We start from the raw sequence: 20533 nt of genomic DNA on the forward strand, positions 1-20533 counted from the left end.
GGGGTTAGTGGATTTTGACTTATTGACGTAGGATTGACAGCATCGAGATTTGAAGGATGTTCCAATAGCATTTCTTCTATACTTACTGTAAATTAATTGTGGGCATTGCTATTTGTGTGTGAGTGATATTCAATTATCAGCATGGCCATTTATGTCTATGCAGAAGGGAGACCAGAAATTGTATGCCTCATGTTAACTTCTATGCTTATAACATGTTTAAGCTTTTATTATAATCATTCTTTCTCGTGGTTATCAAAAAATTACCTGCAGGTGCAAACTGGTGTTCAGTTTATAAAGGATAAACAGGAAATTGTAGAAGCTGAACTGCAGATTGCTAAGCTGCAAGTTTCGAAGGTTGAACAGCATGTTGAAAACCACGACACTTCAGGCACTGATTCTACCCAGCTTGGAGCATCTGCTCATCGTCAATCTCACCAGCAGCTTTCTGCAGTTCCTCTTACGCAGCCACCTCCCACCTCCTCTCTACCAAATGCTTCTCCTCCACTGCCTCAACATCAGAATATACCGCCTCAAGTTCAGCTTCCCAACCAGTATTCTCAAAATCAAGTTCCTTCTGTCGCTCAGCGGGAGTCTTACTTCACCCCACCTGGCCAGACTCCAGAAAATCCAAGCCAGCAGTACCAAACACCTCCAGTGCAGCCACAGCAGATCGCCCCTCCATCACCGCCCCTACAGCAACAATATCAGTCACCTCCTCAGCAACACTACTCTCAGTCACCCCCACCTCCTCAGCAACACTATTCTCATCAACCCCGACCTCCTCAACAGCAGTACTCTCAGCAATCTCCACCTCCTCAACCACACTCCACAATTCCTACTGTGAACACCTCTCAACCTCAGCTGCCATTGGGTCGTCATCCTGAAGAAACACCTTATATGCAGCCACCCCCACAGAGCATTCGCCCACCTGGACCACCTCCCCCTCATCCCTCCAGTGTAACTCCTTCACAACAGTTTTATGGACATCCACCCAATACATACGAGCCTCCATCTAGCAGACCAAATTCTGTATATTCTGGTTCTTATGATCCGTCATCTGGTCCAGGGGAACCTTATTATAGTGGTTCACCATCACAGTATGGCAGTGGCTCCCCTGTGAAACCACAGCATCACTCTTCTTCTATGTTTGGCCAGAGTGGTGGAATTGGATATCCCCAGCTGCCTACTGCTCGAATATTACCTCAAACGCTGCCTACAGCCTCTGGAGTCGGTGGTGGGTCCGATTCTACTGGTAATGGAAAGAGGGTTCCTGTTGACGACGTGGTTGACAGAGTGACAAGTATGGGATTTCCAAGAGACCAAGTGAGGGCAACAGTCCGAAAGTTGACAGAGAGTGGACAATCTGTTGACTTGAATATAGTGTTGGACAAGTTGATGAACGATGGAGATGGCCAAGGTCCACGAGGTTGGTTTGGTCGGTGACAGGTTTGTTATGCACTAATTGTTTGTGAATCAACTTTGCTATTCGAGCATTATTTGAGATTTCCCTGTAACTGTCTGTTTTCACATTCCCATTTTTTTTTATTGCTTAAATATTACTTCACGGGTCTGTTGTTTATACCCCGTTGGTTCCTTCTGTAGCTAAACCTTACAATGCTTTTGGAGTGAATGTACTTTATTACCCATTTCCTGTTGTCAAACCTTACAATAGTTGGCCTTCTATGCATGTAGAAGCTCTTCTAATAAACTACCTTTTCTACATGTCCAGATGTGGTAATTTAATGCCTGCATTGCCGATAATGGTTTAGTTTATAAACAAAATCTCGAGACAAATATTATGTTGGGACATGTGTGGATTATTCTTTACAGCCCATTGATTTGTAAGATATAAATTTGTCTAGGATCACGGGTCACTACTTGCAAGTGTGGGCATGGTTCCGTTTGATAATAATGTGCTGATGTCAACAATTAGGACTATGCCGATGTCAACATTTCGAGTTCGCTTATCTTCAGATATCGTGAATGTTGTCAATTCAGTTATATGACAGGGTAAGAAAGAATGTATTCAAAACAGTCCATTGCATTGCTTAATGAAGGAAGAATTTTGGAAAAACACTAGCACTTTTTGGACGGTTGGCAATTATGAATAATGCACCTACCATAAAAGAAAAATAAAAATACAATTTGGAATTAAGGATAATAAAAATAACTAGAGTGTTAAATCATTAATTAGATGAACTCATGTCCAAGTCAACGTATCTTGTCATGTGTTGACTTAAAATATTATGAGATCTTTCAATTAACAAAAATATATGTTTATTTGTTAAAACAAAACTCGATTAGTAAGACCCTGTCACCTTAGGGGAGGGCCACTGGTTGCACTCCAATTACCAAAGTTAGAAAGATAGAAACAAAAAAAGGTAAAGAATAAAGCTTGGTGTACATAATTATATGTACATAGAAGTGTTCATATAGTGAGTCCCAACACCCTTTTGTACACCAAGCTTTATCTTTCATTGGGTGGGCCTCACACCCATGTAAGTGTATGGTCATCCTTTTGTACATAATATTATGTACACCAAGTACAATTCAAAGATGAAATGGGAATTATGGAGTGTCTTCTCCTTCACTCAAGGCGAGTTGATCTTGAAACATATATGGGGGAAGTGTCAGTTAGCCAGTGAGACGTCGGAATGATCTATTGTGTCGTCGTCCACTATCACGTTATAAGCATTTTGTAATATTTTGACAATCTACACTGAGATATCATTATGGACAATTCGGCATGTTCACTATTGTTTGGGGTCATGTTGGGTTGTATTTATGAAAATTGATTAGATCTTGTGAAGTCCTGTCTCGACACGTGTTCACTATTTTATAATTTTTTAACACAATAATTTATCGTAATGAGCAATTTTCGCAACCTGTGAAAAGGAAAGGAAAACCTCATAGTGTAAATCTTGATTAAGACTATAGCCCTGAAGTTGCGTTTCCATCTATCAAATCAAACCAATCACAATTAGTATTCATAGTGGATTTGGGCCGTAAGGTATCTTGTGTTGGAAGCTGACTAAAGGTATTGCTGGACAATTATGAGGGCCCATATTGAGATACAGACCCGACTGATTCTAAATTGTAGCCCATCAGGGCCCAAACTTTCCTAACGTGAAATTAATAATCACCTCAAATTTTCCTTAAAAAACCAAATCAATTCTACTATTTTCCTTTTGGCGGACGATAGACACCAATCAATCGGAAAAATATACTATCAGTCTAAGCATAAAATATATCCACTAGCGTAATCGCAAGTTATATTAACAGGCACAATTATCACAACAAAAGTCACACGATACTTAGACGGGTGACACAAATTGAAATTTGGTCATCCACTATTTATATTATTATCAGTTACATGTACGGTCACAAATCGCAAAATTTACAATACCAATTCACACCTCGTGAATTATGGTGACAATGTTGTTTATCACAAAATTAAAAGGATTGAAATTATCTTAAACCATGCGGAACACTTTTTGCACGTTGCGTTCAGAATTTACGAAACGTCTCATGAGAATTATGAATGAATAAATGTTGCTCTCTTTAAATCATAAAGAAAAGAGTAATATTATTTGCAGTCGCTCAATGTCATAGTCGTCTTATAGGGCATACATGTGGCGGTTAATGATTTGATACATTGATGTTATAGTGAGGATTGTAAATAACATTATTCTAAAGGTAAAGAAAAATATAAGAACAGCGCCTAATTTGTCAGATTTCTAAAATTGTCAAATAATAAAAATAAACTGCAGTTATCTACTTTTTGGATTTTTCTAAATAATTTGTCAAGTTATTTATGGACACAAGATTTGTCAAAAGAAATAATTAGTGATAGGGTTAAACCTAATTTTTTTCATTTACAAATCCCGGTTTCTTTGGCCCAAAATTCCATCCATCATATCAATCACTATTATATATTAATATTTAATAGGTAAATAGCAGCAAACATCCTCTAGCCTTCGTTTGCAAATTTCATCCCTAATTTTTTTTCTGGACGACTAAGTCCCTAAACTTCGATAAATTAGCGTAATTCTTCCAAAAATATTTGACCAGAATATCAGAAAATTGAAAAGATCAGAGTAGGCATTCCAGTTTCTTTAACTAATACAAAATAATAAAAAATCATAACACAAAATACAAAAGATGGCAACAAACCAAGGAGAGATCTTACTTGCCAACCGCAACGACTAGCAATGGTAAAAGAAGGTCTAACATCAAAGACAACACAATCATTATTAGTGAAACTTGATCGTCAGCGAATAGGGAGAGAAAATCTCCTAATTTTTGTGGCGATTGATGTAGTATATTAGTGGTGGCAAGGTGACGCGTGTGTAATATCAGTGCGGGCATGTGTTGGGAGTGGTACGCAAGTAAAGAAAACGATTATATATTTTCTTATTGAACTCTTTAGTTTTTTTTTTTTTTGCTTTTTTTAATTTTTAGTTTTTGACTGTTATTTCATTATTTCAGTCGTCATTTTTTACTTCTTCATTCATAGGTAAGACCAACTTTTCTCTCCAACGATTAAAAAATCAATTCTTAAAATCAATACCGAACAAACCTTAAAAGTTTTAAAATGATGATTTTGCCCTTTTGAATTTTTTAATATTCTAGTCAAATTCGTTGATGACGGATGGAAATCATCCATGATGACCTACCTAGCTGTCCAAATAAAAGGTTAGGGACGAAGTTGTATCAGAATGCAAAAGGTTGGGGATGTTTGTTACTATTTACCCTATTTTCACTCCAATTGCACTTTGGACTTGGGCCCAAGTGGGGTATACCGTCTTCGGCCACGTGAGCCTAATGAAAGGGACTGCTGGACGGTTAGACGGGCCCATATTGAGAGAGACAGATGGGACTGATTCTGAAATTGTAGTCCAAAAGTATCCAAGTCCAGAAGCGTGCAATTTTAATCACATCAATTTTCCCTTTAAAGCCTCGTCAATTTTACTCTTTTCTTTTCCTTTTTGAAACAATTTTCATAACCACTATATGAAAGAATTGACTTGGCTAACACAAACAGTGAACCGTGTAGTTCAATTACACAACATGAATAAATAAAATTTGATTTTAGACGAGCTCTAATAAGGGTTTGTTTGAGCTCCATTTTTTTCAAAAATAAATTTTGTAATAGTGATTTTTTAGAGAATATGTGGTTTAAAAGTAAGGAAAAATTTTAAATGTATATGCAAAATTAGTTTATTAAAAGAATATGTAACTAAAAGTGAATTTGAAGAAAAATAATTTTTTAAAGAATGGAGCTCAAAAATGACTAAATAACATATACATAAATTATATCAGACAAATAAATGCCTTGGTAAGCTATTGCCTCATCAACTAACTAATCAGATGCAAGCTCCTCATCGGACGGATTTCTCCTTTCGTTCCTCAGTCCTTGCTCTCCCAACTCAATCACATGCAGCTAGGCTTCCAACTCGGCCAACTCTCCCTTCTGTGCTACCTGGCCAAAAAAGAGTATATGATATTTTTGAGAAGAAGAGCATACTTACCTTGAAGAACTCTTGAAAGTCGCTTGTGAAAGTAGTTCTTTTGACTAGAGAAATAATCGCGCAAAGGCTACAATGTGCTTGAAATTGGTCCCCACCTAGTATCTATTGTTGACTTTGTGTGCTAGAGCTTGGCACATAGGAACTGAACAAGTGAAAAAGAGGAAATAAATAGCAAAATAATTTGAATATGGACCCACAAGCAAAGCTAAAGTAAAGGAAATAATATAAGTGGACCCACCTTAGTAGCAAGCTGTTGGAGCATTAAGGCAGTACAAGTATGATATTAGTTTAACCTCAATTTTAGTCCTCGACGTAGTAACTATGCAATTGACTATGCTTGGATTTAATTAGTATGGATGCTTCGCTCGACCATTGAATTTGATTAGACAGAGACTCGAACATGTAAATCATGAGACTCGTGAAATCTTAGATTGTAATAAAGTCATGCAAGATTCGATTGTAATAAGTATGCGGTTTTAAAAAAATAGCATAGAAAGCTTTATTTCAATTATTTACCTGCATTTTGGACAGTTTTAATTAGTTCATCTCCAATCAGGGTTTTGAACTCAATAAAACACTGCAAATTTCTTATGCATTCACTAATTAATAGGTATTAAGTTATCCTCTATGTATATATTATCGTATTGAAGTATAACAATGGTTTATCGTCGCAGTATTGCACAAACATAGTTATATGCCATTTCCCAATAGAAATATGGATTACTAGCACAACGTACATATATCCCTGAAGAGGACAAATTATTTTACACTCACATTATAATAACACTCCATTGTCGTACTCATAACAAGTCATACATTTTTTGTCCTTGAGAAAATAAATGAAACAAGAAGCATATGAAATTGCACCTTTTCCTAATAATGGTCACAATATGCTTCTTCACCAACCCAAGATTTAATACGAGCTCTTTATATATCTTAATTACATGCTCTTGGAATCATTTGAAGAGTCATTATTCCATGGAGAAGCATATGGATGAAGCAATCCCGGATTCGACTCTCCTCCATTATACTGAGCATTAGTCCTCGAAAATGTTGAATTGGACTGAACTGGATGCGAATGTGATACATCATTGTTTGCATATAACATCAAATCAGCATTTGTAGCATCTAATTCCTTTTGGAGATGAAGGACTTGCCTTTGAAGAACAGATATTGCTCCAACACAGCCATAAACAGGATCTTTTAGTCGCGCCTCGGCTTCATATGCAAGAGAATTCACTGCATCTTCTCTCTGATTAGGGGGGATTTCATTTAGCAATTTGCTAACATTGCTTGCCCCAAATATTTTGTGTACATTGGCAAATTTTGTCGGCTCCTCTGGAGGAAAGTATGCAGCAAAAGTGCAACTTGGCAAGCATTTTCTCCTTAGAAATTTGCAGGCAGCACAAGGAGGGTTTGAATAGCTGGAAGAAGCCATTTGACTGAAAATTGAATTATATAACAAGGCCAATCAATTATCAAAGTCACATAAAAAAAACTATACAATTCATTAATTATGAGTAAATTATTTTGAGAAAAATAGTTTTCTCTTGGCCAAGATCTGGTGCTTGAGGGAAGTAATTCTCTTTCAAGAAATCTATGTAAAATGTAACATCTATTGTTCGAGTCATAGATTAAGTGGACATTTATAAACTGAATTGCCATGTAATTTTTTCGAAACCATTCATCAAAACTAGGAAAAATTGTATTCGAAATATCACTGAAAAGAGACAATTGTCATTACTTGAAAAAGAGCAAACGCGTTCTATGAAAACTATGTCTAGAAATATAAACACGGAACAAGATACCTGTTACCGTTACGTAGTGGGCTAGCTATACCCTAAGAAAACACGAAGATTGACAAGAAAAATAGTTGGATCAAACAACATACAAACAAGTATGCCAGTCACAGGGAAATCATCCTCATCCTGGTACAAAATCAAAAGGATTGGCCAGAAAATTAGTAAAATTCAAATCGAATATCAAATATATAAGCTTAAGAGACTGATTTCTAATTGATTAATTGGTTTCTGTATTTCCTCCTCCTATCTCTACAGAACATATCCATTGATAATTGCAAAATACTTCTCCTTCCATAAATTCAGAATTATACAAGAAAATAAATAAATAAATTACTTTAGATTTCATCTAAATAAATCTCAATCAAATAATTAAATAAAATAGAAACTTGATAGTATACAACTATAAATGTTCAAACCTGAACCACGTAAATTTAGTTAATTCCTGATCAATTGCGCCTAAGTGATCGCTTGTTAAGAGTAAAATCCCACACTTAAATACAAAAAATAAAAAATAAAAAATAATATATAAGAATTTAGACTACTCAAGAAGTTGACAACTCGATATTATTCGTGCATTCCAGTGTGTGTATTATTGTATATATAATAGTACATTAACCAAAAGTCAAGATCATACTGCAACATATATATTTCTTACTTCATCAATCAACCCTGCAAAAAAGATGCAAGTCAAAATTGGAAAAAGATGGATCTTAAGGAACTAATCCAAAGACCCGACAAAATATGTACCTCCTTTTGCGGATCTATCTTTTGCTCTAATAGACCAACTCAACAATTTTTACTTTATTTTTCTTGAGGAAGAACCAGAAAGGGAACAAGGGTTTTCTCTTTTCAAAAGAAAGAGAACTTCGTATATTTTGTTTCGAGCTTCTTCACAATTCACATTGATTCTTTTAAGGATGATGCTATCAGACAGTCATAGGAAACTAAAGAGTTTAGGATTTAATGTTGCTAAATGTTAGAGAAGAAAAGGGAAAAGTGAAAACCCTAGTAGCAAGAAAGAGGACACTGATGAAAAAGAATGCACCGTAATGCAAAGGTAAGGAATTATGATGAGTTTGGTGAATGGTGAAGGAATGTCAAGTTAAAGCTTTTGCCATAATTAATAGACCTAAAATAATTATTAATTAATTAAACTAATGCTGACTGTGACCCCTCTTCTTTTTATAAAAATTATCACAACAAAGTAGAAATTAAGTCTTTCTTTATTAATTATATTGTTTTCAATTTGTAATTTATTGTAGTCATAATCAAGTCCTTAAACAAATCAAGACGTGGAACTAATGCTTGTTACTCTTCCAAAATCATGCTCTATTTCTTAGGTTCTATGAATTTTTTTTATTTAGCCTTATTTGATGGAGATTAAAATCAATTTTTTTTGTAGGTTTTGATAAGATTAGTTGATAAAATGTGTGGTTGAAAAGTTTTAAATTCCATAAAATATGTAATTATATTAAAAAGTGATTTTGATTTAAATTTTAATCCCTACAAAATATGGACTTCTTTTAAATAATTCAGGAACGATAGAGAATATACAAACAATAGTTGAAATATATTTTATAAATCGAATATGCTTTAATAAAGTTCACAAACATAGTGGAGTTGAAAACCTATATGAATTTAACAAAAATGTTCAAGCTCGGCTTCTTATAATAGTCGAGTTGAGCGTGAATGATCCTAGACGGCCGAAACATATTTACACCCTAAAAATATCTTTTGAAATTAATTCCTATATAAATTTAAGTGAAATTGAATTCTTCTTATTATTACTTTGCTTTCAAAAATTTTAGGAACACGAAAACTTGACTTGGATTTAAAAGGAAATTAATTGTACCAATAATAATAATAATAGTAATAATAATAATAATAATAGTTTGAAGTTACAATGATATTGACATAATGTCTGTCATTCTTTAATTTTTAATTCAAACTGTCCAAAACAAAATTTTTGGACCTTACATTAATTTGTTGCTTCTATTATTGAATTATCCTGCAACATTATCTACAAATATCTTTTAACTTGATAATTTGATATGTATTGTCTTTAACTCAATGTCGATATGTGTTCATGAAATGACAAATAATTATAAAATCCAATTGAAGTACCTATCCTTTTAGATTTACTTCAATTTATGTTTGGTGCCACTATTTACATTTCTAGAATTTTATATAGTACATCCCATTAAAATTTTAAAATTTTAAAAAATTACTATTTTCATCCACGTCAAATTTCAATATTGTCCTTATTAAATTCATTTATTTAAACATTATAAATCTACACAAATTTTATGTATTCACCTCACTCTAAATACATCCTTAAGACAATTTCAAAAAATTTTAAAATCACTATATTCATCTAATCACTATCAACATCTAATATGGTTCTTACTTTTCCTTTTCTATATTGTCATGTTGGTGCTTTAATATTTCATTGTAAATGTTGGCTAATCTCTTTTCTTGAATTTATTGGATTCTCTCAAGGGTGCATTACTACACAACCAAACAAATCCCTCCTCGAATCATATTTTAATTAATTAATATATTTATTTTTGCTTATAGGCTATTAATTTTGATTGTTTGTGTCTTGGTTGGTAATTTTAAGTTTGTTTTCTTTTGTAATGCAAGAATATTTGAACAGGTATTAAATCTTATTTTGAAATTTCTTGTATACTTTCATCTATCAAACCAATAATTAAAACAAAGCATAAAAATAAGATTTCATTTTCCATATCATGAATTGTAATTAAAATAATGTGTTGACTTTATTTTTTTTCTTTAAATTTCAGTTGAAGATGATAAATTATGATTATAAGGGTTTTAAGATTTTAATGGAAAGTGATATTTTATGATTATTAGAATTTTAGCAAACATAAACTCTAAAAAATATAAAATTGTTCAAAAGAATTTATGAAAATAAATATTAACAGATGAATTTAAAACAATATATTTTGAAGTGAGTGAATAGAGTATTATATTTTATCTCACACATATATTTAAAATTTAGTCGAAAACTACACTAGATGAAAGTAGCGTACAACTTGGATGGAGATGTTTAATATCTCTATCCATCCTACAATGTCGGGTGGAAAAAGCCGAAATAAGTAAACTGTGGATGTAAATAAGGGTACCCTTATATTTTTATTCACGGGTTGCATTTAACAAACATATTTATATTTGTGAAGATCGTGCTATTTGGGGATAACAATATTGTTGCAATTGCAAACCTAAGTTTAAATTCAAATTGAATTTTCATCGATTGTTACTTACTAAAGTTACGTACCGATTACAAAAATCTGTAATATATCTGTCTAGACTTGAAATTTCATCTTAAAATGTCAACCTTATTAAGGGGAATAGTCCAAGTCTTATAAGTTTGTCAATATTTTCATCTTTATTTGATGTGGAATTTATCCATTAATATGCCCTTGTAAGATGGTGACTCATTTGAATAAATCAATCTTGAAATCATCGTGGCATTTTTTAATCTTAATTCGATCGAACTGCTAGTTCGAGCTTAATAAACTCTAATACCGTATTAAGACTTGGAGTTATTCTTAAAACGTCAACCTTATTAAGCGGAGTATTCCAAGTATTATAAATTGACCTATGTTTTTATCTTTATTTGATGTGAGATTTATCTATTAATAACATCAACCTAAATAAGAAAGGGGTTCAAGAATCTATTTTCCTTTATAAGGGCTAAAATTACTTATTTTGGCTTTTTCCACCCTACATTGTAAGATGGACAGAAATATTAAACATCTCCGTCCAAGTTGTACACTACTTTCATCTAATGTAGCTTTTGGCTAAGTTTTAATTATATATGTGAGATCAAATAAGATATTCTATTCACTCACTTTAATTTGAGTATCAGTAAACGAGAGTTCTAATTTCGCATTGATTTGCTCCAAACCCCACCCTCGTTGGTTTTGATGGACCAAAGAGGAAGCATTAGCATATCTTGTTTTAATGTTTTCTACTTCCTTATTATTTTCCCTTAAAGTTACTCGCAAATGCTTTATGCAAGTGCCAACACTTTGTTGAGAATTAAAAACCCTAATTTTATACCATCAAAAGTAATAAAATCGCAAAATAAAAAAAAAAAAAGACGCAAAAATAATGTATAGAGGTTTGCCTTAATGTGAGACTTTATCATTTTCTACTATTACAGTATTAAATACAGTGAAGAAATTTTATAAGAGAAAAATCGTACACCCTATTTGGATAGGCTATCTCATTGAACTTTAACATGTTAATTAATTTTGGTGTATATATGATAAGTGTTAATTAATTAAGTCTATGCCAACATGCTGTCACTCGAGACTAGAATACAAATGCGCCATTCTTTGGACTATATGGCGTGATTTTCTTTAATGGTATTGAAGGAAAAAGGTATACATGAATTTAGAAATTAAGAGTCAGTTTTCATGATTGTAAAGCACTTGCTTAGCCTTATAGATGTTTTCTAGACATTTCTCTATGGGTACATGAATCTATATGAGTATATTGTTATCTTATCATATGTAATCATTGGTGTGTGACAAATAATAATTCCTTACCTTTCAATCATAAGACATTCGTTGGTTAAATCATCTCGATCATTTACTATTTTATGTTGAACCATTTAATTTAAAAGTTTAAATGATTGAATAGTACTACGATTATATCATTTAAATATTATCTTCAACATATCTCATTACGTATAAACGAGATTTTTTTCCAACAAAGCCTAATGAGTGCACAATTAACTTAAATGAGCTACAGGATGACTTGAACCGAGGATCTTTGCCCATGCTGATATCATGTTAGAAACAAATAAGAGTCATTCATTATTATTTATATAAGGTAGTCTGGTCTTTTCCTTTCTAGGACAATTTTTTGGCATGTCAAATAATACGACTTGTTTGTCTAACATGGTAATCTAAAAGTTTGTACTGTTAAATAGCATTACAGGTTTTCTAGACATTTCTCTATGGGTACATGAATCTATATGACTATATTGTTATCTTATCATATGTAATCATTGGTGTGTGACAAATAATAATTCCTTACCTTTCAATCATAAGACATTCGTTGGTTAAATCATCTCGATCATTTACTATTTTATGTTGAACCATTTAATTTAAAAGTTTAAATGATTGAATAGTACTACGATTATATCATTTAAATATTATCTTCAACATATCTCATTACGTATAAACGAGATTTTTTTCCAACAAAGCCTAATGAGTGCACAATTAACTTAAATGAGCTACAGGATGACTTGAACCGAGGATCTTTGCCCGTGCTGTTATCATGTTAGAAACAAATAAGAGTCATTCATTATTATTTATATAAGGTAGTCTGGTCTTTTCCTTTCTGGGACAATTTTTTGGCATGTCAAATAATACGACTTGTTTGTCTAACATGGTAATCTAAAAGTTTGTACTGTTAAATAGCATTACATATACATCATTTAAATATAGTTTTCAAGATTCTAGCTTTAGATCATTACCATTAGAGAAAAAAAGAAATGCAATAATCCATTTTTCAAAATCGTCATCCTTAGTTGCAATACATTGGAGGCATATCTCTTTGTTTGCGGGATAAGAGTAGAAATGCATGAGAGAACGCTTCACAAAATAATCATATGTCGCAGTGAAAAAATTCACATTGGTTTGTGAACCTCACGTTCTTGACCCACTAGTAAAAAAGATGGGATTCCTAAATAATAAGATGCTAAGACAATTGAAAAAGTCACAATGGAAGTAACTAGCTTGTATATGGATGATTAGGATTCTATGTCATCAAAGATATCTTTGAAAACAGATTTTAATATATTCTGATAAAATAAAAATAAAAAAATAAAAAGTAAGTGATTCTTGGCATGCCTACAAGAATTCTTTATGCATCCTTACTAGATTGCAATCCAAAAGTTGGGAATAATTTGGAGGAATAACACAAATCAATTTAGGTATGGTTCTAATGATTAGACAGACAATTATTGGTCCTTGATGGGTATTTTATACCCATCAAATATCGTACACACATTTTATAAAATATGGATTTTTATTGGACACTGAATTCTCAAAAGATAGGGCATCAGAGTTTGTGACCCCAACAAATAATTGCTGATTCTCCAAGCAGGTATTAGATCATATACAATTTCATCCTCTGTAACAAAAGTCAATCCAATTCTAAGATTCCATGAACACTAACATAAATGGTAAAGAGACAAGTATTTATACAACAATGAAATTACACTAATATAAGATGTTGAGTGCATGTGTGGTACACAGTTCGTGAGTTCTCAACAGGCAACACTAACATAAATGGTAAAGAGACAAGTATATATACAACAATGAAATTACACTAATAAAAGATGTTGAGTGCATGTGTGGTATACAGTTCGTGAGTTCTCAATAGGCATTAAGTTGACAGTATAACTAAACAAAATTTCTAGTCGTTTTTATGTCCAATATTATCTAATCCTCTATCCATATACTATGCACTAATAAATAAGTTGAACAATGAGGAAGTTCTATCAGGAAACCAGAAAGTAGTCTTGGATTGTCTTTCTCTTCAATGAGAAGGAGGGTTTAGCACAGATGAAGGGCCTTTCATTTCAGCTTCTGGAGTTTTCTCAAAATTTTTATTTACTTCAGAATTAAATGAAAATTTTTCTCCATGGATTCAGGGATTCCAACTTCGTGCTTTCTACTTGAACTGGGCGAGTTAACAGGGGATACAACGTTTAAAGGCCAAATTTCAGTGTCACTCTGTAGATAATGTTTCGTCCACAACTGCTCTAATTTTGAGACAGTCTTTCACTTTTATTTGGGTTTCGGCACGCCATGTCTCCATTAGTTATGTTAATGAAAATGATGTGGCTCGTGGAATTGATGATACAGCTCATGGAAACTGTGATGTGGCATTAGAAACTGATTTGGCTGTGACAAATATAGTGAACATCAGTGAGTTAACAAACTTGCAAAAGTTGAGTGACTTAGTTAAAACAAAAAAAAAAAATCAATGATCAAGCGAAATGATACTAGTGATAACAGCGCGAAAAAAGAATTTAAGAATATAGCATCATTGGAAATGCTTAATTTGTAGTGTATCTTACTGTGAAATCATCAGAACAGGTTGTAGCCTTCCCCATCTCTGAAGGGCACCCAGAGGAAATATTTTGAGAAATTTGATTAGAGTTGTAGCAGTGAAGGCTAAAGCATCATAATCCTGTTTGCTAGATAATATTGGATAGCACTTGACAGTATCGAAGAACTAAAGAATAAAGTTAAAATCTTAATCATTCCTTCAAATCCTCTACAGTAGTTCATTCCAAGCTTGCAACAAAAGGCTTACCAAACAACTGCAATGACTTCTCCATCGTGGCTTTTCAAAGTGATAGGATCCACACGAGGTTTACTTACCTGCTTTAACATGGTTAATGGAGTTAAATTTAGATGTACAAATACTAGAAGAAAGTATCCATAAAGAAATTAACCTGCCATATATAGGCATTTCCATCACCAGAACCACCCGGCATATGAGATGCATGAGGACTAATTACCGACTGTAAATCACCAACTATGACATATGTCAGCAATGCAGCAGTATGCAACTGAAGCATTAAACACCTTACTATTAAATAAAATCAATACCTTCACAAAAAATGATTCAATTCGACCTCCAGAGAAAGTTTTTATGGCCGCCTTTTCAAGCTGAAGTACATTATACATGTATAGTCTGAAAATGAAATATCATAACCAAACAAAGAATATTAACATTTACATATTTACATCCTTGTTTGCTATGATCTCAGATGATCCTGACTGTATGAAAACATTTATTATGTGTGCTTTTGTGATGAAGCGTGTCAGCTGGTTTCAATTATATAGGCAGTGTAAGCTCAACTATGATCCATGCACGAGGCTGTGATAAATACTCAATTCAAATCTTGAGACAAGCTAGATATGCCAAGTAATCTCTTTTCCTGAACAAGAACAGATTAATATTTTCCCTTTTGAAAGTGCAACTAAACTTTAATTTTTACAGCACTACAGATAAAAGGATATATACGTGAATTATTCCATTTGAGGTATTTCGCCGTATCAAAATTCTAGATTATACACCGTTAATGGCTCTATAGATGCCAGAAATCATAAGGAATGCAATGCAGAATTCATATTCACTATTTTGTTATGAGGTGAATGTGTTCAAAAAACAAGTACAGGTGATTATTATGGTAAGTAAAACTAACCTTTGTCCTTGACTCAGAATAAGAGCATGCCTGAGTATCTGGACCTTTAAGATGCCTTGTGTCCCATAACTTGATTACACTGAAACTAAAGGGCCTTCGAATATAAAATTATCATTATCTCAAGGTAGTAAACAACCAGATGAACTAACCATCTATATTTTCAAGCATTACAAAGTTTCTCAGAACACCAGTAATATTCTTCAGTTCAAATCCTATTGGAATGTCCTACACTGTGTGCGGACTGGACCTATGGTGATTTCAGACACCTGAAAGCAACTGACATTCTAGTTTCATCGTAACAATAATTATTTTCATCAAATTTTGAGTTAGTAGTAGAAAAATTAGAAGCGGCGAAAGATGGTTGAGAGCTAGAAAAGTTAGAGGTGTTCCTTAAAACAAGAATATAAGCCGAAAAGTGGAAGTGATATTAATTGAGAATAAATAAAGGAAAGAATGCCTTAGATAAAACATTTGTGTAGACCCTAAGAATTTTGCCTTCACAGGAGTAAAGTAATCCTGATAGAATTAGCTTTCAGAATCATCAGTGAACCAAATTTATGCCGTGAAGCTATTGCAAAAATAGAAACTTCCTATGACCTTTGCAAAAGAGGTAGTTTTGTATTTAATGCAAGCGACAGAAAAAGATTTAGATAACAGAAAATGAATAAGGAAACTTTCAAAAATGTCATCTCATGGTGCGTGTGATGTTTATGGTTCTATCACTATATTCAGAATAAATAACTGACTTTAAATATGTCTGTTTCTAATTCAAACGTCATAATTTCATATCAGGGATGATTAATATGTTCTCATTATCCACCATAGATTTCGTAATAAATAATGCCCACGCCTTTGCATTAACTTTATACAGGAAAAGTTCACCAGCCAAAGAATCATTCTATTAATTACATTACACTAGGTAGTACTTTAATTTCTGGAACATGTTGCAATGACAATCAGCGTGTTCATGAGTTCAATGCGCTTTGAAATCCAATTGAAACACTTGTGAAAATACAAAGCTGAGATAAATAGGCACCTTGATCCAACGTATATCGAATATGGCACTATCATGAGCAAACCACTCTGAAATCTTGGCTTTTCTGCAAATATATTTGCAACAATAATTAGCACCTTGAACACCATATTAATGATCTTCGAATGTGGAAAATATAATTCACCTGCATTTCTTCGTAATGTGAGGAATCCAGAAACTTCTGCCTTGTATTGTAAAGTCCAATATGAACCTCCTCATCGGTGAGAGCAAGAATGTGAGGATTTTTATTTGTCTGAGAAATCACAAGAAAAATGACAATCCAACAATTTTAATGGCTGATGCTAAACCTGATGCAATTCAATACTTCGACACATTTTTATTGACTGAATTGGATCTAAATTACCACTTTTCCATTTAAAAACTAGCCTATCAGCAGAACTTGTGAAAATGGGTATTCCCCATCCAATTTCAACGAAGTTTAAAGCACCAACTACGTCTAAACGTCAACATTTACACATAATTTAATCACTATAAAATAAACAATGATATTGACCTTGCAGAAAGACAGAACCAATGGAGGTGATGGATCGCCGCCATGCTCTACAGACGCGGCCTCAATTGGAGCCAAATCATGGGAACCGTTGCCCGTGTAATTTGGAGAGTGAGGCCAAACATGGGCTTAGGCCTTGTTTTGCAACCATTATTTTTCAAATTTTTTTCTACGTATTCATTTTTAATTATACATCCATAAAAAAAAATATTTTTGCACGAAAACTCAAAATTTTTCATATTTTTTACACATTCTTCTAAAAATCACTATTCAAAACTCTATTTTCCCTTAATAATAATTATCAAAAAGTGGCTTATTTTTAACTTCACGTTTTATTGAATTTATAATTTTTATTCCTTTTTAATTACATGTTCAATGAGATCCAACTACTTAGAATCTCGAAAAGCATTATCGAGCTGAGCCCTTGATTGAAAGCCATTAAAATGATATTTTTTTCTCGAACTCATTTTTAATAATATGTTTTCACAATAAAAAAATTTATGCAAGTAAATTCAAAATATATATATATATATACACTTTTTAATCATACATTTTTCAAACAAACACTATTTCAAAACTCGTCCTACAAAAAAAAAAAATCATTTTAGTGATTGTCAAACAAAAGTTGATAATTGCCTTTTAACTTAAATCGCCTTAACCTATTTATTTTGATGCAGGACTTTTTAATTCAGTTGTCATTGAGTTGGCAAATGATGGGTTACTTACTATTCTACCCTATACAAGTCTCATTTCTTATATTTATTTTCAAACTCACAAGTCACACCATCTAATAAAATAAGTTAGTATTGAAATTCAAAATTTTTCCTACTTTGTAATCACACATTTCTCAGCAAAATATTAAAAAAAAAAATCAAAATTCATTCTAAAATTTTGGGACTCAAAGGGACTCCTGCCCTTTGTTTGGTTTAGCTATGTAAAATATTTTAGTAGATTTTGATAAAATTTGATTAAATAAGCGATTGAAAAAATGTGAATATCAAGAAATATGTAGTAAAAATGAATTTGAGGAAAAAAAAGTAGAAAGTGCTTGCCAAACATGGCTATACTTTTCGGACTTGCACTCTATATAATATCTATTTGGTGTAGATTAAAATCAGATTTTTTGTATATTTTAATTAAAGTTGATGAAATGTGTGGTTAAAAAGTTCTAAATTTCATGAAATATATGATAAACGGTAATTGTTCTTTGACGTAAGATTTTAATTTGATTTTAATTTAAACCAAACAGAGACATAATTTACTTATTTTGCTTCCATAATAGTTTCTTATATAGAGTAATTAACACAAAACGTTCATAAATTTCAATGTTACTTTTTTCATTTTTTGACATTTTAATCTTTATTTTCACACTTTATTGTGAAAAATCATCATTTTCATCAAATTTTATAACGAAAAAATATATAAAAAAATAAAATGACACTTACTTCTTTTTAAATAAAACAAAAAAGAAAAAGAAAAATTAAAGAATAAATTATAATCACACTCCAAACTTTTTTAAAAAGTACAAATGGGTCCAATTAAATAATTAAAATGGTAATTAGTAAAAAAAAAGTTCATATCTTTCATTTTTTTGACGTTTTCACCCTTATTTTCACATTTCATTGCGAAAATTATGATTTTTCATTCATTTTTTCAATTAAAAAATATAAAATAACAATTATAATCTTATTTTTAAATAAAACAAAGATTAAGAAAAAAGAACAAATTGCAACTATACTCCAAAATTTATCATTAAAGTACAAATAAATAATTAAAAAATAAATTTTGAAAGTACAAATAAATAATTAAAAAATAAATTTTGAAAAAATAAAAATCACTTTCTTTTTTAATGATTTATTTGAAATTTATTTATATATTTTTAAAATTTTGTGAATATAGTTTCAATTTGTTCTTTATTTTTCTTTTATTTATTTTCATTTTATTCAAAGATAATGGTACATTTGTCATTTTATAGTTTTTAATTGAGAAAATTGATGAAAATTGTGATTTTCACAATGAAATATAAAAATAAATGGTGAAATATGGACGTTTTATACAATAATATTGAAAAATAAAGACATTTTATACTAATTATCCTTTTAATAATTTATTTGAATTCATTTGCACTTTTTAAAAAGGTTTAGGAGTATGATTGCGATTTATTTTTTAATTTTTCTTTTCATTTTTTGTTTTATTCAATAAAAGGGAATATTTGTCATTTTACATTTTTTAATTGAAAAATTGAATGAAAATGATGATTTCCGTAGCGAAAGGTGAAAGTGTGAATGGAAATGAAAAAAAAAATTGACATTTTGCACAATAACATTGAAATGTAAGAATGTTTTATGCAAATTACCTTCTTACATGCTTTGCAAATGTCAATTTTTTGACAAAAATTTAAAACGTAAAAGGTAGTGAACCAAGTTGCCGCAAATTCTATAAATTGAGATAAAAGCTGCAATTTTCTCTATTTTTAGTACAGCTAATTTCGAAATAACTATTGCAAAACTATTTTTTAAATTTTCAGAGAGGCAATGATGCCCGCTGTTCAATTCGGCGCGCGGAGGTGTCGCCCCAGTAAATATACAGTAGAGCTTACCAGCTAGCCAATTCAGATTTCTCAAGTTATTACAATTCCGAGTTCAAACCAGAAGTGAGCAGATAAATTTCTCCAAAGATAATGGCGAAAAGGCGGAAGGGCTTATATACATATTCTTCCCTGCACAGCAGATCTATGCAAAAATTCCATGCAGAAATCAGGTGATCTCCTCTCTTCACCCTCTATAAACAGATTGACGTGTACCTAAATTATTGATAATACTATTCTGGACTACGATTGATGGACTCTATGAGAGATTACGGTTCTCCCAATTTGAATTTGTTGACATCTCCAATCCTGCACCAAAGTTTGCACCAAACTAAAATTCACCACCAACCATTGTACAAATGATAGTTTTTATTATTTTATTCATTCTTTGGGTTTTTGACAATGTATTTATTTTTAAAAAATTATTTATTTATTTTATAACTATATAAATTACTAAATCATAACTACGTTAAAGTAACAAATATATTGAATTATTGTTGATTAATAAATTATTCACATGTTTTATATATTATGTTAAATTGACGAAAATAATTACTAAATTAAAAAATCCTTAATTAATATTGATTATATTATTATTATTATTATTATAAAACGAAAATGTCACAAATATCTTTAATCATTATATTTGAAAAATGAAAGAGATGGGCAAAACCAGACATTGCACCATTTGGTACAAAAAATGGTGCAATGAACAGTGTTGTACGAAAACTGTTCACGCTGCAACGGTTGGAGGGACGTATTTTGGTGCAAAAGGGTGCCCATTCAATGCTACACCAAATTTCGCCAAA

At 31.8% G+C, this 20533-nt stretch overlaps 2 protein-coding genes and 1 long non-coding RNA gene across 13 annotated transcripts in view; 1 reads left to right on the forward strand and 2 right to left on the reverse strand.

Moving 5' to 3' along the window:
• The window catches only part of LOC111400799 (arginine-glutamic acid dipeptide repeats protein-like), a 4633-nt gene extending 2911 nt beyond the window's left edge, over window positions 1-1722 (forward strand). The window contains exon 3 of the mRNA XM_023028200.1: window positions 271-1722. Within this exon, the coding sequence (XP_022883968.1) occupies window positions 271-1443 (1173 nt within the window). The 3' untranslated portion in view covers window positions 1444-1722. The remainder of the gene's footprint in view (window positions 1-270) is intronic.
• Window positions 1723-6217: 4495 nt separating this feature from the next.
• LOC111400800 (LOB domain-containing protein 25-like) lies at window positions 6218-8409 on the reverse strand. Of its 9 annotated transcripts, XM_023028205.1 has the most exons (4): window positions 8081-8409; window positions 7989-8002; window positions 7423-7459; window positions 6218-6973 (listed from the first exon to the last, which is right to left on the reverse strand). In XM_023028205.1, exon 4 carries the CDS (start codon window positions 6967-6969, stop codon window positions 6472-6474), a length of 498 nt encoding a protein of 165 aa, XP_022883973.1. In that variant the 5' UTR covers window positions 6970-6973; window positions 7423-7459; window positions 7989-8002; window positions 8081-8409; the 3' UTR covers window positions 6218-6471. The 9 variants fall into 9 exon arrangements, with proteins under 9 accessions (XP_022883973.1, XP_022883975.1, XP_022883969.1 ...); XM_023028207.1 differs by lacking the exon at window positions 7989-8002; XM_023028201.1 differs by lacking the exon at window positions 7423-7459.
• A 5221-nt stretch (window positions 8410-13630) lies between these two features.
• Window positions 13631-17258, reverse strand: LOC111400802. 3 transcript variants are annotated; one of them, XR_002703855.1, is made up of 7 exons: window positions 17141-17258; window positions 16772-16879; window positions 15594-16693; window positions 14995-15079; window positions 14838-14906; window positions 14457-14763; window positions 13631-14280 (listed from the first exon to the last, which is right to left on the reverse strand). It is a non-coding gene; the product is annotated as an uncharacterized LOC111400802 (long non-coding RNA). The 3 variants fall into 3 exon arrangements; XR_002703857.1 differs by having other exon boundaries at window positions 15594-15678; window positions 16630-16693; window positions 16772-17258; XR_002703856.1 differs by having other exon boundaries at window positions 14995-15678; window positions 16630-16693; window positions 16772-17258.
• Between the last annotated feature and the right edge of the window lie 3275 nt (window positions 17259-20533).

Source organism: Olea europaea, chromosome 10 (assembly GCF_002742605.1).
Source record: "Olea europaea var. sylvestris chromosome 10, O_europaea_v1, whole genome shotgun sequence".
Classification (NCBI taxonomy): Eukaryota; Viridiplantae; Streptophyta; class Magnoliopsida; order Lamiales; family Oleaceae; genus Olea; species Olea europaea.